This window comes from Saccopteryx bilineata, chromosome 2 (assembly GCF_036850765.1).
Source record: "Saccopteryx bilineata isolate mSacBil1 chromosome 2, mSacBil1_pri_phased_curated, whole genome shotgun sequence".
In the NCBI taxonomy this organism is placed as follows: Eukaryota; Metazoa; Chordata; class Mammalia; order Chiroptera; family Emballonuridae; genus Saccopteryx; species Saccopteryx bilineata.
Window position 1 is genome coordinate 145408090 of NC_089491.1, and position 27601 is coordinate 145435690.

General features: G+C 37.9%; 1 protein-coding gene across 1 annotated transcript in view; it reads left to right on the forward strand.

The window, feature by feature from the left end:
* The window catches only part of PDZRN4 (PDZ domain containing ring finger 4), a 150935-nt gene extending 124410 nt beyond the window's left edge, over window positions 1-26525 (forward strand). The window contains exons 4-8 of the mRNA XM_066258122.1: window positions 3567-3665; window positions 5987-6049; window positions 14479-14580; window positions 18723-18839; window positions 22245-26525. Of these exons, the coding sequence (XP_066114219.1) occupies window positions 3567-3665; window positions 5987-6049; window positions 14479-14580; window positions 18723-18839; window positions 22245-23771 (1908 nt within the window). The 3' untranslated portion in view covers window positions 23772-26525. The remainder of the gene's footprint in view (window positions 1-3566; window positions 3666-5986; window positions 6050-14478; window positions 14581-18722; window positions 18840-22244) is intronic.
* The last annotated feature ends 1076 nt before the right edge of the window (window positions 26526-27601 follow it).

A 27601-nucleotide genomic window follows, 5' to 3' on the forward strand; every position in this document is an offset into this window, starting at 1 on the left:
AAATGATTCTTCCACACCAGTCACGAATGACTTATGGATGGTGAGCAGTGCTCTCCGGGTGGGCTTGGCTTTGATTTGTATCTGCCCATGAATCGTCTCCGTGGAGAAAATGTACAGAAGGTAGCATTTCACTTTTATGTGTTTCATCAAACAGCTTCCAGGTGACAGAAGGAAAGGTATGAAAGTTGTTAGGGAAACAGTCTCTATTACCAGGAGGGTGTTGCTGCTTCAGAAGTCAGAGGCTGCCATGCACTGTAAAGGGAATGCTAAATTAAACCCATGCCGGAGGATGCCGCTCAGAGGATCCGGCTTCACAAAAGCTACCTTTGCCTCCCACAAACAAAATGGTCTACAGGTAGCTGCTTATAAGTTATTTTGTCATAGAATTAAAGGAACTTTGATTCTAAAATGTATGCTTCTGTGTACCAATATAAAATATGGAGTGTCTGAGGTGTTCACAACCAAATCAAGACATGCAAGTCTACACCTGGGACTGGTGTGAGGTGGTTTGGGGCATCTAGGAACTCTCATTTGAGTCTCCTTCAGAGCCTGAAATCATGACACCAGAAAGTTCACCTTTTGAATTAAAGGCATTTCAGCCTTTATTAGTATGTAACGAGCCCTGGATGGCCCACATTTTAAGTAATTTTAATGATGATCCCTTTAAGAAATATGTATCTGTCCATTGCCTTTATGTCTCAAGAGCTTTTGAAAAAATGAAAGATCACACCAAATGCCAGAATTTTTTTAGGAGACAGAGAAGGTGGCAAACCTGAAACACCACTGGCTACCAAGAAAGCCAGCCCTTAAGAACTTCAAGAGGCTAAAAGGAAATATGAGGGTGATGAGTATCTTTAAAAAGGAAGATAATTAGCCTGACCAGGCAGTGGCACAGTGGATAGAGTGTTGGACTGGGATGCGGAGGACCCAGGTTCGAGACCCCGAGGTCACCAGCTTGAGCGCAGGTTCATCAGGTTTGAGCAAAGCTCACCAGCTTGAGCCCAAGGTCGCTGCCTCTAGCAAGGGGTCATTTGGTTCACTGTAGCCCCCCTGGTCAAGGCACATATGAGAAATCAATCAATGAACAATGAAAGAACCACAATGAAGAATTGATGTTTCTCATCTCTCTCCCTTCCTGTCTGTCTGTCCTCCCTCACTGTCCCTCTCTCTGACTCTGCCACAAAAAAAAAAAAAAAAAAAAAAAAAAAAAAGGAAGATAATTAAAACAAAGATGCTATCGGTCATTTTGAGACCTGTTTCACCATTCCGCTTAGGTCCAATACAATGACAATATTGAAAAGTTATTTTGACCTCGGGATCTTAGTCTCTTTTCCCCTATGATTCTTGGGTAAGTGCTTTTGTTTGTGGTACTGAAGTCTTACACATAGACTCTATGCTGTTTAGCTTAATATATTGGTTCCATTTTATTGCAAAATATTTTGATATGCATCTTCAAAACAGACACTAAGCCAGGATATACCATTGAGAAGGAAGAGACAACACTCACAAAAGGAATGCTTCCCTCTGGAAATGTCTTCCTGCAGGAAAGGGAGTTTCTCCTGTGCCATTGGAAGGACACTGAAAGTCAATGGATGTCAGCTTCGACTAGGGCTCTTTGTTTGCTTGAATTTAAAGGTCCCAGTGTCAGTTCTTTATGGAGTGTTTAGGTTTCCCTGTAGGCCTCTTAGGAATCACAAGCTTCTCGAGTCCTTAACTGTGTGCCTCATTGCTTTAATTGAAGCTCTTTTGTTGCTGTAATTCCTTCCTAATGTTAGTTTTGGTCAAGTACTCTTTCCCTCTGGAGGCATTAATTATCGCCAGTTTTGGAAAATATCCTTGCTTGGCATTACTTTTTGCTTCTGGGGCCAAACCATGTCACTTTTTTCTATTCTTCCTTTAGGTAGAAAGATTTGTCACCTTTCTTCTTTATTGTTCAGCATGAGCCATGCCCTTCCAACCACTGTAATGTAATTCAGAGTCTCTTGGCCCACCAGTCAGAAAGTCATCTCTCCATAGTTTCATGTGTTTCACTATTTGCAGTCCCTGTCTCACGATAGAAGATTTAAATTTTATTTGATTTTATATTAGCTATGAAATTATTGGTCACCAGAGCTTATGATAGCCTACCCTTGCTAAGCATTTGCCTGTGGTTTATAGCATGTCATTAAAACAAACGATTATTGTTCAAAGACAAAGACTTCACTGAAATGGAAAATTGAAAAGGAGGATACTTTTTCAAATGTAGCTGAGTATATTGGGAAGTATCCTGTTGTTTAAAGTGATTTTTTTTTACCTAGTTCTGGTAATTATTTCAGATATAGATAGTTAAATAGATACTTTATTATGATTAACCTTCAAATTATTTTCATTCACACACACCTACACACATTACCTCCAATTAAGAGGAAAGACAACTTTGTTATTTAAAAAAGTTACAAGCATTAGGAAAGATTTTGAAACAGAAGTGATCACTCTTCAACCAGCATTCACTGAGTGTTATACTCAGTGAATTTCTGATCTAGGCACTGGAGAAAGAACATTAAGCAAGACACACAAATTGGCAATTCCCACAGAGTCTGTGTTCCAAAAACTTGATCCAGACTTTACTTTCAATTTAAATTAACTTTATTCTTTCTCATCTGATTATTTACCAAAGGGCCTTATATTCTCCATCCAGTAGGACCAAGTTGTCCATGATGAGAGTATCAAGTTGTGTTTTAGTTCTTGGCATTAGGCAATTTATCTGAAAGTCATCTGCTTCTGAGAGTAGTACAAGTATATTTCATTATATAAAAATGAAATACAGTGAAATTTATTATTATTTTACTAAACATAAATCAGGAAATAGATTCAATATACATTACCTAAGGACTGACATTTCAAGCCCCTTAGCCATGTGTGTTGGTAAATGTGTTGCCTTGCTCATTTACTGCTACATTTTGAATCATTGCCTCTGCCCTATGTCTGTTGATGTTGATGCCTCTCCCTTTAGCCTGGATGAACCCATTTCATCCCAAGGCTGAGAGCTTCTACCAAATAATAGAAACCCTTGACCTGTGCCACACAAGACACTTGCTTATTATCATATTGTATAGCACTCAAAAGAAGAATTAATGCAGAATCCAATATAATTTTTCTTATTTGAACTGTGTTTTGTTTTATTGGAATACCAATAAAAACACAATGACTCTCAATGTTTTTTTATGAACATTTTGCCACCTACTTTGACATTCTCTAATATTTTATCGATTCCCTCATATTGACGTATACATATTTTATTTATATGATACTTCATTGCATGTTTTCTAAGGAGTCTTAATTTTATATTTAATGCAAAAAAACCCCACACATTTTCAACTACACAATAAAATTTAAAACATTGGCTTAAATATTGAGAAATAGATGTTGAAGGTAAATTTTAATGCTTTTTGTAACAACCTAAAATTAAATGTTGGACAATAATTATGAAAACATCCCAGGGTAACCCAGAGTATCAGGGAGTTCTCAATTCTGCTGTGGGATTTCCCTCTGAGATAAATGTCATCGCATGTGTGTTTTTCTCACAGGAGGTCGAGTTGTGTCGTGTTAGCAGTCAAGAGAAGCTGGGCCTGACAGTCTGTTACCGCACAGATGATGAAGAAGACACCGGCATTTATGTCAGCGAGGTAAGAAACGCCACGGAGGGGAGGTTATAGGAGGGACACTGTGAGAAATGGAGTAAAATGACTCACAAGGAGAAAATCCTTTGAAGGCTTGAATGTGAAGGATTGGCCATGATCCAATACTTGTCACTTTCAATTAGGAAAGTAAATTATGTTTCCCAAGTAATGTAATTATTATCAGCCTGTATAATGTAGATGCTTTCACCACAGAATCCCAGTAAGGAAAAAAAAAAGCAAAAATGGTAACATTGTCTAAATTTCAATAAATTCCCTTAAGTAGGCAGGAAGTCAAGCAAAGTTTTTGATCAGTAAACATTTGTCCTTTCATTCCACTGTGTCCCCAATTAGTTCTGTTAACAATAGCATTGACTAATTGTTCTAAAGCCACTATTCACAAGGATCACATATTTCACTGCACTGACAGGATTAATAAATTTGAATATTCAAGGAGTGCATCTATTAGTTTGCTTTATTCAACCCCATAATTACGTTTAAAAGATGAGGTACTTAAATGTGAAACACCCTTTGTGTTAATTACTTTGCAAAAGTGTGAAGCAAAATTTATTATTGTAGGTGGTTTTTTAAAACTCCTAAAAGAATCATTTTATGAGAAGTGATAAGGTATGATTTTTAAATGATTATATATACTAAGAGTAAAAATTGCATATCTATACAAACATAGGTATGTATGTATATGTACATGTGTATATTATCTAGCCCCTCCATGCATACATGTATAAGTAAATGGATATGGGGTATGTGTGTGTGTATGTATGTGGATGTTAGACAAGCTAGCTACTAATTGTTGTTCCTTGCTGTTCCAAGTTTTCTTGGCCATGATCTTGAAAACCTTACCTGGCTAACTGAGCTTCAGCTTCCTCAGCTAGGAACTTAATATGACAATGCTTATCTCATTGTTTACATAGAGGTGTTTGGAATGTGTACAAGATAATGTAATTAATGTACTTTTAAAACTGTGCAGCTCTATACGTGTAAATGTTATGCTTCATCACGTTACCTTTAATTTGCTGACTGACTCTTGCAATGGAAAAATCTCCAGAAAATATGTGATTTATATACCTCTTTTAAATATACAACTATGATAATCCCTGCAATTATGGTGAGGAAGTATAAGGAAACACCTGCAGAATTATCTTTTGTAATATGTACAGAGGAACAAATGTGGAAGTTTACTATTAGTTTGATTACAGTTCTGAAGAAAAAGTTTTAGATTGTAAATGGCTTCTAAATAGGATACAATTGATTAATCATCCCTCACTTCCTTCTAGTAAGTCTCTATTTACTATTTAAATATGTCAGCTTTAGAACTTTACTTTTCAGGGATAATAAAGAAGCCACAGGAACTAAACTTAGGTATCTGAAAGAAATGTTTTCTTTATGCCTCTTACATGTAATTGTAGTGTCTTTTGTTTTTAATTGATCACTTAAGGTTCATTTATTAGGTGCCACTACCTAATAAACAAGTGATATCTAACATCTCGATAGGATGTATCAACCTCATGCAAAACTTAAAATAGTATCCTTGAAGAATAAACAGAAAGAGCTTTGATGGGATAAACTCAAATAAATGCATTGAAGCCATCATGTAAAATGTGATAGATAGAATTACCCCTGGTGAACTCTTAAGTCACCACTCATGTGTGGCCCATTAAAATATCAATGAACTTTTAATAGAGCTTTAAAAATCTATTTATTCTTAAAAAGTTTAACTAATATATTTTATGCTATGTATAAAATAGTGTCTAGTAATAATCCACATAGATAGGATATTTTTTCATTGTTAAGCAACATAGATTATAAATATTTTAATAGATTAATGTGCTCATGAGATAGAAATCTCTTGGACTTAATGTCTAGCTATCAGCTTTTCTAAGACAGCTAGGGTAGGATTTAAAAATCACCCTAGTAGAAAGTAAATTTCCTTGGTCCAGAGAATCCTAAGTATTAACATCAGCTGAAGACCATGTCTGACAGGGTACAGAAATGAGTGAATGGATATAAACAAAGAAGAAAGGACAAAGGAAGGAAGGCAGGAAGAAAGAGAGAGAGGGAAGGAAGAATGGTCTTCCAATCAAGTTGTCCTCTAGTCCTCTTTAATTGTATTATTATTAATTCCAAACAATTTGTTTTCATTTTTAGAATCAGTGGGAGTTTTTTTTGACAGAGAAAAATTTGACATACACTCTATAAATCCATCGAGAATTTTGAACCAGGTTTTTAGAAATATTTTTTAAAACCCGAACTTTCAGTTCTTGCGGGGGATGTCGCAGATCGGCTGAAGGTGTGTGTCCTCTCTGTTGCAGGTAGATCCGCACAGCATTGCCGCCCGGGATGGCCGAATTCGGGAAGGGGATCGGATTTTGCAAGTATGTGGTGTGGTTATTTCTTTTAGTTTCCTACTATGTGTCCACCAGTTTTAATTTTGTTTCTTAAAAAAATGTTAGAGAAAAGAATTTGTCTTTGCTTTGGATAGTAACATCAGCAAAATAAAAACGGTATTATTTAAATCTTTTTTTTTTTTTGGTAAGGATGATGTCATTCATTAAGAATTATTTTTAATAATTAGTGATTAGGACATCATCTTTGGACTCAGATAACTTGATTCCAAGTTCCAGCTCCACACTTACTTGTGTGTGTTACTTAACCTCTCATTGTAAGCCTGTTTTCTCATTTTAAAAAATTATAATAAGAAAACATTGTTGCAAAGGTTAAATGTGATTATGCACGTGATATTCTTAGCACAGTGCATGGTAAGTAATAAACATTAATTGCTACTCTTACTAGCAGCAGTAATTATTACTGCTGCCTTTTCCAGAATAAATTAGATGACATATTCCGATGTTCCGTTACTACATGAAAGTCTAAAAGCCCGAAGATATTTTAACAATTTACTAATGAGTTGTTCAGGACAGGTGGAAGAAATATGCTTTCTTCTCCACATGGCAATGTGAAAACATAAAGACTAATTAAATTTCAGCTGAATGAGAAAGATGGTAAGTAGGTCATAACCTGCAGAACTGGAAAAAATGGTAAGCTGCAGAACTGAAAAAGTTCAGGGCAAAGTCAGGAATTACTTTGAATGCCGAAGTTTCTGTCCCAAACTTGCCTTGACCCGTTCTATCCCTTGTGAGTCCTCTCCCATGAAGAATAGCCACAGAAAGACACACAGTTCCTCAGCTTTTGTGTTCAGATTAAACCAAAATAAGAACACATGCCCTTGAGAGTTAAATTCTTCTGCAGACCCAACTGCAAAACAGGAAGGAACACTCAAAAGACAAACTGAGCTGGGCCAGGTGGTGGTGCAGTGGATAGAGCATCAGACTGGGACTCAAAAGACCCAGGTTCGAAACCCCAAGGTCACTGGCTTAAGTGTGGGCTCATCCGGCTTGAGCACAGGGTCGCTGGCTTGAGCATAGGATCATAGACATGACCCCATGGTCAGTAGCTTGAATCCAAAGGTCACTGGCTTGAAGCCCAAGGTTGCTGGCTTGAGCAAGGAGTCACTTGCTCTGCTGGAGCTCCCCAGGCAAAGCACATATGAGAAAGCATTCAATGAACAACTAAAGTGCCACAATGAAGAATTGATGCTTCTCATCTTTCTCCCTTCCATCTGTCTGTTCCTATCTGTCCCTCTCTCTGTCTCTCTGTCACAAAAAAAAAAAAATAAATAAATAAAAGACAAACTGAGCACATTACAAACTGTTAAAGCATTCCGCAAAACTGATATAGTCTTCTTTTTTTTTTAAGTAGGAGGAGGGGAGATAGAGGCAGACTCCCACATGCACCCTGACTGAAATCCACCTGGTAATTCCTATCTGGGGCCAATGCTCTGCCCATCTGGGGCCATGCTCTCAACCAAGCTATTTTTAGCACCTGAGGCTGAGGCTCCACAGAGCTATCCTCAGCACTTGAGGCCAACATGCTCTAATGAATTGAGCCATGGCTGCAGGAGGAGAAGAGAGAGAGATAGAGAAGTGGGAGGGAGAGAAAAGGAGAAGCAGTTGGTCGCTTCTCCTGTGTGCCTGACCAGGAATTGAATCTGGGGCTTTTACATGCCAGGCCAATGCTGTACCACTGAGCCAACCAGCCAAGGCCAAAACTGTTAGTCTTTACGAAAGATCCCATTTCTTCTGACTGGCTATGGACCCCAGAAGAATGTTTCTTTGCATTCAACACATTTAGGCTCAACACTCTGCTTTGAATAAGGCTTCAAAAATAGACAAGATGCTATCTCAGCATTTGGGGCAGTTCCAGTGTAATTAGGAAGACAGCTGCATACAGAGATGATTACAAATATGATTGACATTGTCATGATAAAGTTGTGCTCGGGTCACTTTGGGTACACACCAGAGGGTTATCCTGCCCAGACTTCTGCTTTCCTTCTTTCCCATCTTCAAGGTGACACTCACTGAATCACATCACTTCTTCATACTTTTCCTTCCTCTTGCTAGATGTCACAGAGTTCCTTTTCCATCAAGGGCTCTTTACAAAGGCTCCAAATTAGAAAGAAAAAAAGTATGAATTAGTGATCATTTGCAGTTCCACGAGCTTCCTAAGAGGTGGCCTATAGCTAACAAACTAGACTATATCTGTTATTGGATATATGAAGGGAAGGGAAGTGAATCAGGAAACTGGGACTTAGTCTTATTTACTCCCAAAGTTGCAATGCCTTCCCATGCACATGTGAATGAATGGATGAATGAAACAAAGGTGTTCAATGGAGAGAGTGATATGACAGATGAATAAAATCTGCAGTAGAGCTCTAGATAGCCTCAACAAGAAATAAGAGTGTCATGTTAATAATATAGCATCTAGATCAGCGGTTCTCAACCCGTGGGTCGCAACCCCGGCAGGTCACCTAAAGCCATCGGAAAATACATAATGCATATCAGGTATTTACATTCCGAATCATAACTGTAGCAAAATTACAGTTATGAAGTAGCCACCAAAATTACTTTTTGGTTTGGGGTCACCACAACATGAGGAACTATATTGCAGGGTCATGGCATTAGAAAATTTGAGAACCACTGATCTAGATAATGAAAACTCCAAAACCATTTCAGTTCTTTTATTTAGATATAATTTTAAATGTATTGTTCACTTGTTAACATCTCCAATTAAGTACACTAAAAAGAATGTGACATTTTTGATGCTCAGGGTCATGTTGCACCCAGCAATCATTACACAATGCTATAATACAGTAAAATGCTCAATGACTAAAAGGTCAGGAAGATGTGCCCCATATAACATGACACAAGTTGGCTACATTTTCTGATATGTCGGGTCTGTATTTTGTCATTGTTCTCTCGCTGTTTCCAGCTGTCACTTCTTCCTCTCACCATCTCCACACCACACCCCATGCCTTCTGCACCCACACTGTCTCCCTCTCTAGTTTTCAGCTAACTACTTTCCCATAGGCTAGATACTGAAATACAGCTTTTAAATTACATCTGTTAGTTCTGTGTCTAGAGTTAGATACAAATAAACACATGTGTTTCTACATATGCATACTGTATGTTTCGATACTTCTTTATTCTTGGCTATGTGGTGGGCAGGAAATGCTTCTAAATAAAATATTTGCTGGATAATGCAGCATTTCTTAATAGAGTTGGTTTACAGATGAAACAACAGCAGAATTGATAAAGTATTGTTGTCTGTGTGATTACTTTATATTCAGTGGCAAATATGTTACACTTAATGAATAAATACGTCACATTAAAAAGCCTGGAATTCAATTCTATCTGCACACACAGGAAACAAAGAGTCTTAAGGGTGATAGTGAAATTATATTAAATAAAACTGTGACAAAATTGTAGCCATAGACAAATAGCTCCCATATGGCTGATGAGGAGATTATGGGCTACTCTGTAATGAAGAATTAATGACTCCTTTCCCAGGGAGATGAGAGTGGGAGAAGGAGAGGATTTACTTCTTATCCTTCACATTTCCTGGCTGGCTTTTATTTAAATGAATCGCTTTAGAGCAATTGCAATTTTAATTTCCTGTTCGTGAGGACCTAAGTAGAGTACTTCAATGGTCCTGCCCTCATTGTGTAGCTTAAGTTTTCCAAATGAAGTATCCCATGCAGCTGTGAGATGACCTCACCCAATGACACCACACCCACAGAGATCCTCAAGAGACTGATCAGGGTAGGGATTATGCAGAAGAGAATCCATGAACTAACTTTGTGAGAACATATTCTAGCTATCATGTATGTATTTTTCCCCCTGCAAGTGCTTGACATTTTTATCTGCTGTGCTGTTGCCACAAATTTGTGGTATCAGTTGTGTCCTCGGGAATTTAATAAGGGGAACCTCCCAAAATTGTTCACCAAATAAAGACAAGGAGGCAATTCTGAGCCAGAGAGGAAAGATGAAATGCCACCTATGATCAACTTTCCAAAGGAGAGAGTGCTATATTTTCATTTTCTCCTTAGGAGAGTAAGCATTTAATATTCTATGCAAGCAGCCTCATTACATGTTGGCCAAAACAGTCAACTGTATTCCTTAAGGCTACTCCCAGAGAACAACCTGCAGAAACAAACAGTGGAACAGTAACACAATTAATGAGCTCTCTCTTTCTTTCTCTCCCCTACTGATAAACTGGTCTTCAGCATATCTATTCTTATTTTCTTCCCTTCAATGGCTGTTCTCCCCAATTTCTTCTTTTTCCTTCTCTACATTCCTAAACTTCATTCATCTTCTTACTCTCCACCCTAAAATATAAACACATTTGAAATGAATTGTTTCGCTTCTGCCTAAGATTCTTGTGTTTTTAAATGAGAAATTCCAAAGGTGGCTGGACACAAACAATTTTAGTTGCCCACCTACTTCTGATATACTAATATGGGAAAACTAAAAAAGCTATATTAAATAATTTCTGCCCTGGCCGGTTGGCTCAGCGGTAGAGCGTCGGCCTGGTGTGCGGGGGACCCGGGTTCGACTCCCGGCCAGGGCACACAGGAGAAGCGCCCATTTGCTTCTCCACCCCCCCACCCCCTCCTTCCTCTCTGTCTCTCTCTTCCCCTCCCGCAGCTAAGGCTCCATTGGAGCAAGGATGGCCCGGGCGCTGGGGTGGCTCCTTGGCCTCTGCCCCAGGCGCTAGAGTGGCTCTGGTCGCCGCAGAGTGATGCCCCGGAGGGGCAGAGCATCGCCCCCTGGTGGGCAGAGCGTCGCCCCTGGTGGGCGTGCCGGGTGGATCCCGGTCGGGCGCATGCGGGAGTCTGTCTGACTGTCTCTCCCCGTTTCCAGCTTCAGAAGAAAAATAAAAATAAAAATAAAAATAATTTCTAAGATTTTAACACTTAATACATACATGCATATTCATATGCATATATAGAAAATCGGGTATAAAGTGAGATTTGAACTGATTTATCTTTGTAATTGCCACAAATCTCCTCAAAACGAGGCGATATCCACTTTGAAACTAATATTTGAATATGGTTATCTATAGAAAATGAGACATAGATTATCTAGCCCGGTTGTTTTCCTCATTTATAACAGAAGTGACAGGGTGCCTTCCCCTGGTTCCTTTTCCTTCTTTTATTATAAAAGGGAAGTCTTCCGTTACACTGTGGTCACACAACCGCTCCTCTGTCTCCTGCCCTTGTTTCTGGGCCCTGCAGCTTTAGGTCTGCTGGAGTTTGCAGGCCCAGCAAGCAGTCTCCCACAGCAACCCTGCCGCCACAAGCCTCATTCAGGGAGTAGAGCAAACGAAGGGTGAAAGCTCCATCTGACTCTATTCCTCAAATCTTTTCATTCCTTGGGAAGCACCTTTGCTGAAACCCACAGCTGCATTTCTTGCCCCAACATCAGTCTGGGTCTCAAACTAAAGTCCTGAGGACAATAAAATCTACCCACCAATTGGCTAAAGTGGCCTTTGTTTTGAAAAGGAAACAATAAATCACATATCTGACTTTAGTGACAAATTCATTTCATTCCACAAATGATTCTTACTCTAAAAGTGTTTCTAAAACCGATGATCTCTCCTGCCCGATGCAAGGACTTACTGCCAGGGCCAGAGACCTTAGCTCTAGGTCATTATGACTTCATAGAGGAGAGAGACGGGAAAGGACTTAAAATGAAACATAAATATATTGTCTCTTGATGTCTCTAAGAGTTAAAAGTACTTATGAGATAACTCTTAAAATAGAACAATGTTTACTACTGTGGATATAATTGTTGTGCATATATTTTAATATATTTGCTTTATTTAGAAGAAAGTAGTTTTTCTTTTACTGAAGATCAAGATATAAATAATGACAGTGATAACAACACTAGCATCAACAGTAAGGTGTGCCAACTTTGAGCACTTTATACCAGGAACTTATTTAAACCCTTTATATATATATAATCTCATTTAATTCTTATAACAACCCTCTTAAAAAGGCACTATTATCAGCACTTTCATATAGGAGACATAACAGAAACATTAAGTTAACATAAATGAAGAGTACTTAGAATAATGGTAAGTGAAAGTTAGATGAAGAATTTGGTAGTATGTACATACTTAAATGGAGATTGTGAGGACAAGGTAGTGAGAATTTTATTTTAAACTAGAAAGATGAAGATAAGCCGTGTGAGATCACCCAGCTCAACCTCTTTAGGGTCAAATGTGCTTCAGTGGCAGGGAGGTGATTGGGTCTGACTGAGACAAATAGATGCATTGCAGATGTACTACTAAGAACTACTATAAAATGGACATAAATCCTCAAAATTCAAAAAAAGAAAAAAATTTTAATCTACACTTAATTGGGGTGGGAAAGGTGTAGTGGAATCCATCATTGTCAATTTATCTTTGAGGGGAAAAAAAGCATGGGTTTAGTAAAAAATACTTTTTCAGATATATATTTACAAAACAAAACAAAACATGATTTTCAGTCATTAGTCTCCATTTTGGAATCATAGCTTCTGTTTTCTAACTTGATAAATTTTATCTGTGAATTGCAAAAATAAATAAAGAAAGAAAGAAAAGAAAATGCACTTGAAATAGAAAAGCAGAATTTCCTGTCTATGTATACAAGTGGAAAAGTAAGGTGATACTCATCAGAGTAAGAAAATACATGTGGTTCTGTGGGTTTTGCCCCTTTTGCCTATTAAGTATATATGATGAGTCTAGAAATATGAATCTTTTTTTTTTGTATTTTTTCTAAAGTTAGAAGCGGGGAGGCGGTCAAACTTCTGCATGTGTCCGACCATGATCCAGCTGGCATGCCCACCAGAGGGCGATGCTCTGCCCATCTGGGGCTTTGCTCTGCTGCTGCCAGAGCCATTCCAGCACCTGAGGCAGAGGCCATGGAGCCATCCTCAGCACCCGGGCCAACTTTGCTCCAATGGAGCCGTGGCTGTGGAAGGGGAAGAGAGAGATAGAGAGGAAGGAGAGGGGGAGGGGTGGAGAAGCAAATGGGCACTTCTCCTGTGTGCCCTGGCTGGTAATCGAACCCGGGACTTCTACACGCAGGGCCAACGCTCGACTGCTGAGCCAACTGGCCAGGCCCGGAATATGGATATTTTATTGTGGCTCGAAGTTGAGATTTTCTGGGCCAGTTTCCTGGGCTTGTTTTTGATAATTAAGTCTGTTGTCATATATCAGCCAGAACCCCAGAGACCCACATGAGAAAGCCTCAGTAGTCTGCTTCATGCTTGTAAACAGAAATCCTTAGTGAACAATTAGATTAATTATTGAAAAAATGGTCAGTGCAGCCACATTTTAATTTACTGATATAATTAATACTTATTTAGATAGAATTATCTGACCCCTTCAATTGAAATTAGTTTTCATGTATATATTTTGATTATGTGGTAGAGATGAAAGGTCTCGTTGTCTTTATGGATTTGAACACTCGATAAAATAAAATATCCTAAGAAAAAAGTTGTGTTAATTAAAACCGAAATACATTTAAACATGAGAATGTAGTTTAAAATACAAACTCCAGAAACCTTATTTTCTCTGTCAAACTTAGAAAAAGGAAAGAAAGAATTATTTTAAATGCCACTGGAGTCTTCTCTTTTTAATTAAAAGTTTACTCAAGCTTAGTTTCTTTCACTATGCATTCTTACAAACAGGTAATTTTACTCTGTGTTAATTTAAAAAAAAATTTTAAGTATACTTAAGAGATGAGCCTTAAGATATTGCATTAGTTTTATTGTTTTACAATAAGGATAAATCTTAGAAAGGAACTGGGAGACATAACACAGTATTGATGAGGATGTTCCCAATGAAGTATCCCTTCCTTTGATTAGTTCAGCACTGAAAGACATTCTGAAAGTGATTTGGGACGACTGAGTCAGACCCATGCCCACAGATGAAATGATTAAGTGAAAATGCAATCAGCAGTGGCCTGGGAGCGTTGCCTGGTGAGAGATAATGCCGCAGCTCTCTAATTGGCTCGCAGCAAGCACGCAGGATGACGGATTTCAGTTGTGGTATTGCCACACTGCTTCCCCCAGCACTATTATCTCAGAGTGACACTTCCATTACTCTGAGCGGAGAAAGATGAACGTCACCTGTCAGGGGCTGGTTAATTGTGTTGCTAGATGTATGTTGCCAGGGCGCAGGTTGGACATTTATGAACATAACTGCTTCCTCTGATGTCCGCCATCCTTCAGGGATCGATATGGCTCTTACAGTAAGCGTGTAATTGAGTGAAGGCACTTACCACTGAGGGGTTGAAGATGAGCCCATTGTGTGAGCTTCATTGTCCATACATTTACCATAAATGAGCTGATATTTGCCATTTATTGTGTGCAGCATTGTGGAAATGGAAACTAATGTGCCACTTTCATTTGTATTCTAGATAAATGGGGAGGATGTCCAGAATCGGGAAGAAGCAGTGGCGTTGCTCTCCAGCGAAGAGTGCAAGAGAATCGTGCTGCTTGTGGCAAGGCCCGAGATGCAGGTCAGAAGAGAGATCAGGTCTTCAGACTGAACGTTGCATTCATTATCTGCTATTCTATGGCAAATCAGTCCCAAGGATGTTTGCAAAACCAAGTATACTAAACATAATTGAGTCATCTTTTTTAACTTACCAACCTGATCAAAATAATTATATGTTAAAAGATTTCTTTCTCTTGCTCCACAGAATGGCAACTAAACACCGTTTAAAAAAAGAAAAACACAAAATTGAATCATAATTTTCCCTTTCCACTTACCAGTTATTTAAATGAATTCATAAATGAAAAATGGTTGACTCTACAGAACTTTTAATTCTGTGTGATCTTTGCTTTAGTTTTCCATCTGAAAATACTTAATTGGCATTTTAAGGTATCTTGAAAGAATCTCTGACAAGCAAAACATTAGCATATCTAACTATCAACTTAAATCTTTTTAGAGTAACTTTTTCAAATAAAGTGCCTTAACATAGCATGGTGTGGTTCCATGTAGAGTAAATGAATTTTTTCCAAGTTCAGTGTGACAAAAACACCTGTCTAGCCAAAAACACACTGATAGCTTCTAAAGGAAATTTTTTTATATCTTTACAAAGGGAGATGTCCTGAAAGTAAAGGAGAGGTAATGGTGGAAGAAAAGTACTGTTGGCACTTTCTTTTATATCCTTCTTAACCCCATTGCAATGCAGAAAGGACATTGCATTGTCACCATTCTATCCATCTGTCAGTATTTTGAGTGAAGTTGGTTATATCACCATTTGTCTCCTAAGTTATTGATCTGATATTTTTCAGATTCAGTAACTACACACTATCTATAAATTATATTGAATACGTATATTTCAGTGTCAGACTGAATCCTGACTTCAATACAGTGGTTATAAAAGATCACCCTTTCTACATAGATTTCCTGTATGCCCTTGACCATCTAAATGGTTCCCATAAAGCCTGCTACAGCCCAGGGCAGAGTAAAATTCCACACCTGAGGTCTTAGGAGTGGGACAGGGAGCCTGCACAGCAGTCTGGTACTGAATTTTTAAAATACTTATGAAATTACACTAACTACCTGGAAATGTCACAAACCAGTTAATCTCACTGATCTTATTTTCTTGAAAAAGAACAGGATAAGGAGGCTAAATACATATTAGTGAAGTTCATGGTAAATGAAAGAGAATTCAGTAGTCATCCCTGTTATAGAAATGATACTTCGTTGTTATAATGTGGTTTCCCTGCCCTTTCCGGGTAACTGCTGGAGAACCTCACTAATGTAGAATTAAAACATTTCCTTCCCACATAGCTATAATGGGCTGTGAAAAGCATATAGATTAATGACTTCAGACTAGCTCTTGTTAATCTTAGATGGAATGTGTATGCTAGGTAGAACCAGTGGCATTTTTGAATATCTGACTACACTCCTGACCCAAAAGAATCCATGTTAGAGGATGCATTTTCAAACAAGATTTTCTTCTCACAGTTGATAAAAAAGATAGTCATCTGACTCCGTAGGACACGGTACTGTCTGTCAAAATCCGCATCTGCATTAGGCCCATGATCCTGAAGTCTGTTAGCCTCTGCACACTGGAATGAAGCTAATTGCTTTTAGAAAATCAGATTTCCAGAAAAATTAAAAAAAAAATGCGTTTTAACACCATACTTCAAATATGTATTTAAGTAGTACATGCTATGAAGTGGCATTTAAAAAAAAGACAAAAAAAATAAAATAAACCTTTTTATATTGCCTATATGTTTCATAAATTTTAATGTATCTCATTATGACATTTTTTTGCATGTGTATTTGACTTGGAGAATGTGGAAGTTTTTTGAGGGTTCTTTTCTAGCCATTTTTCCTAATGTTTCAAATACTCTCTGCATTCTTGGAAATGATCTACAGAGTTGCTGGGGGCAATAGTGTGCGACCGTGCAATATTTTTAAATAACTCATTTCTTTCATTTCCTGTCAACATTTTTTTTTTCTGCCCATTTTCTTCCTCAGACCATTAATGATATTGCTCTTCTCTCCTCCTCCCCTTGGGACATGGGGGCAGAGAGGGCTCACTAAGAACATGTAGCCACCGCTTTTGAGACAGTGCAGGTTGTGTCTTTCTGTGAAACACCAGAGTGTGAACCAGGATCGTACAAACAGATCCTCCTGTATCATGACAGCATGACAGTCCTCCTTTTCCTGCAGCTCGGCTCAAGGGAAAGTTCTGTCTCTGCCGCAGCACGAGACTCTGACTGCCCTGAATGCACACCTCCATGGAAGGGGGTGAGAAAGGAGAATCTGTCCCTACTGCACTGTGCAGAGGAAAGCCTAATCAAAACAGACAGACACTGACTTCAGAGGGCAACTCAAGGATCTACGGGGTTACTTAATAAGGAAAGAGTTGTAGGGAGCCATTCATTTCTACCCTGTGGCCTCCTGATCTTTCTCACCCCATCATTTAAATTTCAGATGACTTTGTTCCATCATTCGTTGTATCAGCCTCAACAATATTTTGTTTTGACCCAGTTTAGGAAAAAATTCCTTGGTGTGCCTATAAAAAGAAAACATTTCTAGCTTTCAGTAATTTCTTTTGGAGTCTGGTGTTTGCACCCTCATGAAACTTAAAAGGGATTAAAGAATGTAGAACTTGGAAAATTATAAATTGGACTGCATTTAAATTTTTAGTCAGCTTAATTTTCATATTTCATCTGCATATCAAAGTCGATGGGGTAGAACTTGATCAAGTTATTAAGTCTACATTAAGATAAGCGAGGATGGATAAATGTGTCTAGGCTTTTGGCCTCAAAAATCTTGAGGCTGCCTGACCTGTGGTGATGCAGTGGATAAAGTGTCAACCTGGAACGCTGAGGTCGCCGATTCAAAACCCTGGCTTGCCAGGTCAAGGCACATATGGGAGTTGATGCTTCCTGCTCCTCCTTCTCTCTTTCTCTCCTCTCTAAAATGAATAAATTTTTTAAAAAAGTTTGAGTTAATTTTAGTTCTAGATAACCTTTAATAATTATCAAGAAACCTATGATTGCCTTTGTGTTAATGAATGTGACACACTTACTATAATATAATGTCTCTTCTGGTGCAGTATAATGTCTTTCTGGTAGATTCATTTTGTTTTAAAGTTTTCGACTCACTTATTTTTAAAAGGTTTATTTTGCTCATTTGTCCAGTGGTGAAAACACTTCGAACTCTTGGCAATTTTAGCTCACTAGAAAGCTAGTCATTTCTCAGTAACACAGAGTAAAGCAGAGATTTGACAATAATTCAGATAATTTAATCAGCATAGAGAGCCAATTTATGTAATCCAGCTCCAAAATCCACTTTGAGAAAAATTATCTGCATTGGCTGTCAACACTCAGGTCATTAGCAAGGCAACCACCAGTTTTCCATTTCACTTTGTATGGAGGGGCCAAGAGGATGCATTCAGTTTAATAGTGAAAGACTCCCGCAAGGATGCAGCGTTCAGCACCCACAAACAAAACCCGACATGCTCCACACCACTCTACCACCCCCAAATGCAATGTTTGGAATTGGGCCTGGGGAATGAATAAAGATAAATATGACATGGCATCACATTTTTGTTTTTATTGTTGTTGTTGAGAAGAATAACTTAGGTTTTTTTCTTTTCAGATAGAATCAATGATGCCTGTGTTTGTGGTAAACAGCCATCTTGTTAATTCGGAAGCCATGCACCTAAAAATCAAAAGGCTGGATAAGGGTAGAGTCAGTGTGTGCAGAAAAGCACTTTGTTTGTGTCACGTTGGGGGGTTGTTGTTAAAGAAAAAAGCCCCTTCACCTCATGGCCCTATTAGTACCACTGCATTTCTTTAACATGGGGATCTCTGGAATAATCGCACAACAGCTGTGGATTGGACAGTGTGCTTTTCAGACGTTGTGAAAGATGGTAACGTTCTATGCTGTGAGCTCGGCTGGGTTGTGAGAGAAAATCTGTAGCTCTGTTTCAGGAGAGGATAAAAGGCATGAGTCCAATTTTTTCTTAACACCTTTTCTTCCTTCTGAGAGGTGAACTATCAGAGGCTGGTATTGTAAAGAGAATCATTATGATAAAAGGAACCGGTCAGGCGTCGCCATTTAAGTTTCACCTATTTTAGTGTGAGTTCTCACTAACCTCATATAATGCACTAATGTATTCTTTTGCAGCTGGATGAAGGCTGGCTGGAAGATGAAAGGAATGAATTCTTAGAGGAGTTAAACTTGGAGATGTTGGAAGAACAGCATAATGAAGCAATGCAGCACACTGCCAATGAGGTGGAGCAGGTAAGGCCAACAATTTGAACTACCTCATTTGAAATGTTGCTACTTCTCTTTTTAACATGTAACTATGAATGGAGTAAAAAAAAAAATCAAAGAGTTTTATTAAACATCTCTATAATGGTAATTTTTTAGAGCAAATGATGATCTCAAAGGAAACGGAATATATACAATTTTATTCTATTAAGAATATTTCTAGTTTGGAAAGCTTAGGGACCATTGTTGATAGAGTACAGTAGTATTCAAATGCTGACCCAAATACTGTTCAACCTAATTCAGAAACTGAATAATAAAAATGTGTGTTACCCCTCAGTATGCCAGCTAGAGACAGACTATAATTCATAAGGTAACACCTGCCCTGAACAGTCATGTTATACTTGGAAATTAATGTATGTATTTGAATATTTAGACAACTAAGGGAAATTGACATGCTGTAAACCATCAATCTTATTTTGGTGTCATGATTGCACCCTTTTACTAAAAATAGGAGCAGTTCTACTTTAAATTATTGACGTCATTCTGCTTTAGGGTCACATACTTATTCCACAAAAAATTCTGAGCTCCTAATGTAGTCCCAGCACCATGCCAGATCCTAAGAATACAAAGAAGAATGAGCAAAGTTTCTGTCTTTAATTAATTTATAACTAGTAAAAGATCACACTGTGGTCTGTGACAAACCAAGTCTTTTCATTTTTGTTCTTTTCCTACTAGATACAAACAAGATCAATATATCATAGGTTTTGTTTAACTAAGACTCATGACATTCATCTACCAGGTATCATTTTATTAACACTTCTGCTATCAATTTACTGATTTGTTTAATTACCATCCTATTCTCAACATCAATTATTAACACATCCTAAAAGACAGTTTTAAGAAAATCCTGACTGGGTTAGAAACATGAAACCCAAACATCCTATCATTGTATCAAGCTGAATAGTGATAGCACCTCATAACACAGATGTATGTGTATGTGCACATGTCTATATATATATTAAATAAAATATTATATTGCAATCTTACAACATCAACATTATATGCTATAAACTCTGTACTGATCATCGATGCTCATTGGCCACTTCATAAAGACTGTTCATTCTCAAAAATGATGCTCCTATTATAAGGATGGCTTTTCAATGTAAGTCAGATTAATATTTTTATGTATGACTTCAACACTGGCCACAAATAAAGATATTTTCAGGAGGCAGCTGCTGGTTACATGCAAGAAAGACCTTGCTCCGGGCCTTTTCTCCCTGAGATATAAAATGTGACCTGATGCAGAATTGACAGGACATGGGGGAATAAAGAAAGAAGGAAGAAATCCTGTCCAGGTGAAATGATACGGTGTCAAATGCTGCCTACTCATCAGACATAATACAAATGCTGGGTCTTTTGAGGTAAGGCTAGATGTCCCTGAGGTTAGATTTTTATTGTGTGGAAACTTTTCTTCACCATGAGACTGAAATGTGATGAGAAGTACAGAAACCTTTAAAAGTCCTTTGCCCTTATAAACAATAATACCACATTAGAAATGTCTTGGCAGAAACATTGCCTGCCACTATAATAATTCTATAGGGAAATGATAAATGATAGAGTAATATTACCTTAGAAAATATTAATTCTAGGTTTGAAAATAAAACTTTTTAGTTTTACATTTGTTCATAAACCATTGACAAAAGAAGGAAAGTCATAAAATATGCATATCCCTATTTGAAAACTAAAATGTATAACATGAAAGTTTCACTTCATATGCCGTCCTTGGTCCTATAACTATTCTTGACATATTGTATAACATTTCCCATAGCATAATTTGTCTGTATTACTTATACTGCAAATCAAATTTTAAAAATACTAGCCTTCTTGGGGCTAAAAGATAATTGTTGTTACCAGTAGATATAGAAACTATAAATGTAAATAACGTGGTATAGAAATTCTAATGTCCAATGCCAGTAATACCCTCTGGGGGTTTTATGGCACAGTATGCAGACGTCACCATATTTAACATTATTATAAGCTAATGGGAAAGGACATAGGGATGTAACATGTTATTTATAACATTTTTATGGATAAGACATTTAAAATTAATCTCAGTATGTTTTTAACAAATGAGAAAAGTATTTTAGGGAAATACTGAGAATCATAGAGTACCGTCATACATGGTCATGTTCTCCCCTTTCCCATTTGTTATATTTTGTTTCATCATGAGGTACGTGAAAGAAAATAATTATCAGGAGAGACCCTTTCAGACCTGTTCTAGAACACCTTTTATCACCCATTCTGTCCTTCTTTAACACTAACAGGCTTAGTTATATAATTATACCTGCCAGAGAGAAAAAAAAAACTTAAGGAAAACAGAAACTGTCAGGTAGATTACCATGTGAGGAATGGTGGAAGAAAAATAACTCGACCCTATTCACTGACAAAGAACTAGATATGCATCTCCTTAGGGCAGTGCCAGCTCATCGTTCTGCATTAAAGCCAAAAATTACTAGGAAGTGAAGAAGTGAAGTGTGTGTGTGTGTGTGTGTGTGTTTATCAAAATATATGCTTGATATTATGCGTATGTCTGGCAGTCAAAGTGGCTCTGACTTTCATGGGAACTGTCATTTTACTCTCAGAATAAAATCTTTAAAGGAAATTACTGGTTGACAGGAGAACCATCTTCCTAAGTACCCCCAAATGAATGCTAAGACATTATTGGTGCTTCTGGGCCACATGCTTTGGAGATGCACTGAGGTTAAAGCGCATGTATGCAGGAAAGTGCACCCTGGACATGTAAGAAATCCTGACCCTGGGAGCCGGCACTGGCCCTTTAGGCCTGTCACTAATAAGCTAAATCCATCTGAGACTAAGATTCCTCATTTGTAGAAAGAAGGTGCTAGGCTTAGAATGCTACCCCATTCCTGAATTTTTATGGTGTTTGGCTAACCATTCTCAGTGTATTACTAGATCAGTAAGATTTCCTCTGAACTTAAAATTCAGGGAAAAAATAAAATAAGGTGATGTGGCTTCTGAACTCCAGGCCTCCATATTGCTGAAGACCACAGCCACCCTGGCTTCTCATTCTCTTGTGTATTATCACCTCAGAAACTCACAGTCACCTCCTGTACGCACCTTCAGGCCAGAGTTTCCCAAGCAAGAGGAAGCCTTAAGATAAGAATCACTTATTTAACTGTGTCCTGTTTTATTTATCCCCAAGGGAGTACGTAGCCACATTCAAGCAGCTTTTGTTTTCTTTAATTCACTGCATATAAAGCTGCCTTGGGCTAATTGCCTTTATTGGAAAACTGTTGTGGATACCAAAATTACAGCAGCTTTCTAGGAGCTATACTTTTGCCAAGAAGCATTGTTTGCCCAGTGAGTGTTTCAACAATTGGTGTTTTCTTTGTCCCCTCAACATTATTTTCTTAGCCAAAAAAACAAGAAGAAGAAGAAGGCACAACAGACACAGCCACATCCTCATCCAACAACCATGAGAAGGACAGTGGAGTGGGGCGCACGGATGAAAGCTTGCGGAATGATGAGAGCTCAGAGCAGGAGAATGCAGCTGAGGATCCCAAGAGCACGTCTTTGAAGAGCAAGAGAGAGCTGGGGCAGAGCCAAGACACTCTGGGGAGCGTTGAACTTCAGTGCAATGAGAGCTTCGTGTCAGGTGAATACATTGATTCTGACTGCCCTGGCAACCAAGATGAGGAGTGCGAACGATTCCGGCAGTTCTTGGAGCTCAAATGCAAGATTCGAAACCATGGAGAGTATGACCTGTATTACTCAAGCAGCACAATAGAATGCAACCAAGGGGAACAAGAGGGAGTGGAGCATGAGCTACAGTTGCTGAATGAAGAACTACGAAACATTGAACTTGAATGCCAGAATATTATGCAGGCTCACAGGCTCCAGAAGGTAACAGACCAGTATGGAGACATCTGGGCGTTGCATGATGAAGGATTCCGAAATTATAACACTAGCATCGATAGGCAAAGGGGAAAACTAGATGACATCATTGAACACCCAGAAAAGTCAGACAAGGACAGTTCTAGCGCTTACAACACAGCCGAAAGCTGCAGAAGCACTCCACTCACTGTGGATCGTTCCCCCGACAGTTCCCTTCCAAGAATGATCAACCTCACCAATAAGAAAAACCTGAGAAGCACAATTGCAGCCAATCAGTCCTCTTCTGGGCAGAGCACTAAAGAGTCCATCTCCACCAAAGCCAAAACCACAGAACAATCCTGTGGTGTTGAAGGCAAGGAGAAGATTGCAGACAGCAACAAGCTTTCTGATCAAGAGAAGACAGGCAGTGAACACATCCCTTACCTCTCTCCTTACCACAGCTCCTCCTATAGGTATACAAACATCCCAGCACATGCCCGGCATTATCAAAGCTACATGCAGTTAATTCAGCAGAAATCTGCTGTCGAATATGCTCAGAGTCAGCTGAGTTTGGTGAGCATGTGCAAAGAGTCCCAGAAGTGTTCAGAACCCAAGATGGAATGGAAGGTGAAAATTAGGAGCGATGGGACCCGATACATCACTAAGAGACCAGTGCGAGACCGGATTCTGAAGGAACGTGCCTTAAAGATCAAGGAGGAGCGGAGTGGCATGACGACAGACGATGACACCATGAGCGAGATGAAAATGGGGCGCTACTGGAGCAAAGAGGAGAGAAAGCAACACCTGGTTCGGGCCAAAGAGCAGCGTCGTCGCCGAGAGTTCATGATGCGCAGCCGCTTAGAGTGTCTGAAGGAGAGTCCTCAGAGCGGCAGCGAGGGCAAGAAGGAGGTCAACATCATTGAACTGAGTCACAAAAAGATGATGAAGAAAAGGAACAAGAAAATTTTGGACAACTGGATGACAATCCAAGAACTGATGACCCATGGGGCCAAGTCTCCTGATGGCACACAAGTTCATAATGCCTTTTTGTCAGTCACCACTGTATGACCGAATGAATGGAATGCAACTAATTTTAAGAGGGTGCTACCAGTTTGGGTAGAGTATGATTGCCTCGTTCAATGTGGCATTTTTATATATATTTTCTGACTCTTTATAGTTTGAATTTTTTGTAAGCAAAAATACCTGGTAATTTTTCATTTGTTTTTCATATACTGGTACCTTTTTTTTTGGCTGAGGACTTTCTTTAACTTGTGATATATTCATATTACTCATTTATATATAAAAGACAAACAAAAGGAAAGAAAACAAAAAAAATCTTGAACAAAAATTCTGAGGAGCCAATTAATTTCCTATTTTAATGTATCTATTGTAAGTTAAGATCTGGATTTATTTCTCTAATTTACTTATTTTCTACTTTAATAACAACTCAATGCCGAAACATTTCTATACTTGCTTCTTGGCATAATACGTATTAAATCCAACCTGTTAATAAATCATATACCACGTCTTGTCTTATACATAAAAACCACCTTTTTCTAGCATCCTGTTGTACATTTAACACATAATTGGCCGTTGTCTTTGTCTCAGTGAAGTGTAGGTGGACAATCTTCCTGTGATACATAGTGACATTGGTCATGTAGCTAGATAATTGTGGTAATTGTGACAATAAAAGAGAAATAAATTATTAATTATCCTTAAGAAAAGTTATCATGGAGTGTTTTATTTTCATTGTCCACTGTGGTTACCAGATATAAATTAGTTATATATGTATACTACTTAGAAGACTCCTAATTGTGGATTATAAAATTGTGTACATTTTCTATCGCTTTTTTCAATAAAATGGTCTTGAAATTCTTCCTATAGATCATGGTGTCACATATTCTTAAATTAGGTAACATACATATATAGAGCATCTTACAGATGCTAACTAAAATTCACTAAACATGAGTTTATGCTTCTTTTGCCTGCCATCTATGTAAGGAAAAGCCAAGAAAAATTTAGGGAAAGACGTGAAGAAGAGGATCGGAGAAATATCTGAGATTGTTTATAATGACACTATGTGCATTAGTCACATATAAATAGCTCAAGCTGCTCTAACAAAATACTGTAGACTGCATGGCTTAAACAACAGGAATTTCTCACAGTTCATGAGGCTAGGAAGTCCAAGATGAGGGTGCTGGCTAATTCAGCCAGCTCTCTTCCTGCTTTGCAAATGGCCACCTTCTTACTGTGTCCTCACATTGTAGAGAAAGAGGAAACTCTCTGGTGTCTCTTCCTGTAAGGACACTGATGCCATCATGAGGGCTCACACTTGTGATTTCATCTAAACCTAATTGTCACCTGAAGGCCCCTATCTCCAACAACTATCACATTGGGGGTTAGAGTTTCAACATATAAATTTTTGGGAAACACAATTTAACCCATAGCACTATGTACATTTATTTATTAAATCATTTGGGTACAAATTTAGGGAAACTATCTTTTGAATCATTTTCCATATAGTCAACTATAAATGCCTTTTATGTCCGTTTATTAAAAAGTGAAATGTTAGATTACCATGTAGATTTTCAAAACCAGTTTCTCACCATATAAACGTATAAACCATATTATGTCAATCATGATGCCTCGAGACAACCCTAACCCTGTACATGAAAACATGAGTTCAGTCAAATTCTTAATAAACCCAAGAAATAGTTTTAACATTTTGGAGATAAAATATCTGAATATTTTTGAAACTCCTTTTCTATTTACAAATCTACAGTGGCTCCTTATTAGATCTTGAATCAGATTTAATGCCTCAGCTTTATATTCAAGGCCCTCTATTGACTTGGCCATCTTGCCTATGGCCTCACCTCTAGAGATCTGTTCTGAGTTATTCCTGGCTTGAACACAACCTGCTCATTTCTGCTGAAGCTCTCTTATGCTATTCTCCTTTCTGAAATTTGTGTGCCAAATCCTACACCTCCCTTAGAGCATAATCACGTATACATTTTCTCTCTGGAACCTGTCTTGATGACCCCAGATTTTCTCCGCATTTTAGCATACACTTTGATATAACTGCACTATTGTTTTACCTTGGAAACTTTATTCTTATGCTATTTGAATCACATACATAGAACTTATTGTCTCCCGGCATAGATTTTTAAGTTCATAGACTTTGGCCCTTGTGTATTCTCTGTCTTTGTAAATGTCTGGTAGAATGACACCTGAATAATAATGAATGCTGGTTGAGTTAAATTATTTTATTAATTTATCTCTTTCCTCCACATATTGGTCCTTTTGTTACTGTTTTCTGTCCTCTCCTACCCTTGTAAGTTCTTACCTTTTGAAGGGTTATTACACAGATGGAAAGAAATAAATCTTATTTACATATAATGAAAAGCTGGACTCAAAAACTTTAAGATAATGACAGTAATAGCAACCTAAAGCAAGTGGAAATTTCACCACTTCTAATGTTAGCCATTTTAATCCAATCAATAAGATTACTTCGAGTATGCTGAGAGTTAACTTTCAATCAAATGGTTTTAAGTGAGAATGCCTGTCTATTTTGGGAGCTCAGTTCTTTCCTGCTATGCTATTGTTTATCCTCTAGACACAACTGGGTTTAAGTATTTATTGAATTCATATTATTCCTATAGATAAATGTGATTTGGAACAAACATGTAAATTTTTCTTGAAGAAACATGTACACATCTCACAGAATCCTGTGTTTCCAAAGTTACCAGTTTAATTTTATTTTTATTAAAGCCAAGTGTGCTTGCCAAATTTTTTAAAATGTGATGTTGATGTTTTTTATGTCTGTGTTTATATAGTTCAACCAATTGAGAAATGTTGTTTTCAAAAATCAGTGAAAATCTGAAAAGTGTTATGTTTTATCTTTCTACATAACATATCTTTGTGCTAAACATGTTTTTGTAGTAAATAAATAATAAATCTGTTGCTCAGCAAAGAAAAATGATTGGTTATATGTGGGATATTTTATTTCAGTTCAGAAGAAATATATGGATGTAAAGAGGAATAATATTTTACTTGGACTCACCTTTGAAATTCCATATCTCTTATTGCTTTTTATATTCAAGATGTGACAAAAGTTGGTGTTAGGATGTATACGTGAATGTCCTAACAGGGTTGAAAATAATGTATGTGTAATGGACATTTCTTTACTGCTTTCCATGAAGAAGGCTATTGTTGCCATCTTATTTTGTGCTTCCTGTACCTTCACAAATATAACATTAGCTGAGGGAGGACTCCTCTAACTTAGCTTTTCCATAGCTACACGTTAATTTAATTCAGATCTTGGTGTGTCTGAGTCTTCTACATAAACATATTTTTATCCCTCCAATATGCTCTGCTCTCTGCTTTACATTCCTTGTTTTGTGATGGTGCCACTGTCCACCTGCTCTTCCATACCTATCATCCAAGGCTTCTCGAAATTCTCTTTTATTTGGTCAGTCACAAAGCAGTGGTAATTTTTCTTCAAAATATTTCAAAGTATCTTTATTAAAGATGAATCACCTTTTAGATAAACTGTCACGGTCCTGTGCCTGACTACTTCAGTGGACTCCCTGCATACCTTTTCCACTCTATTCTGCATATGGCGGCAACACGGCCTACTTTTCTTTACTGTGACAAAATCCCTTCAGGAGTCTTTCCTGAGGAACAGGATAAAAACCGAGTCCCTGAGACTATTATGCAAGGACTCCCATAATTTAATGCCAACTTTTTTCCATCTGACTCACATTTCTCTCCAGAAAAGACTTCCAACTTGTACTTTAAGAGCACTGCATCTTAGGTATATGAATAATTTGATGCTCCTTCAAACTAACATTTTAAATTTTAATTAAATTTTATTTTCTATTAATACTCTACTAATTATT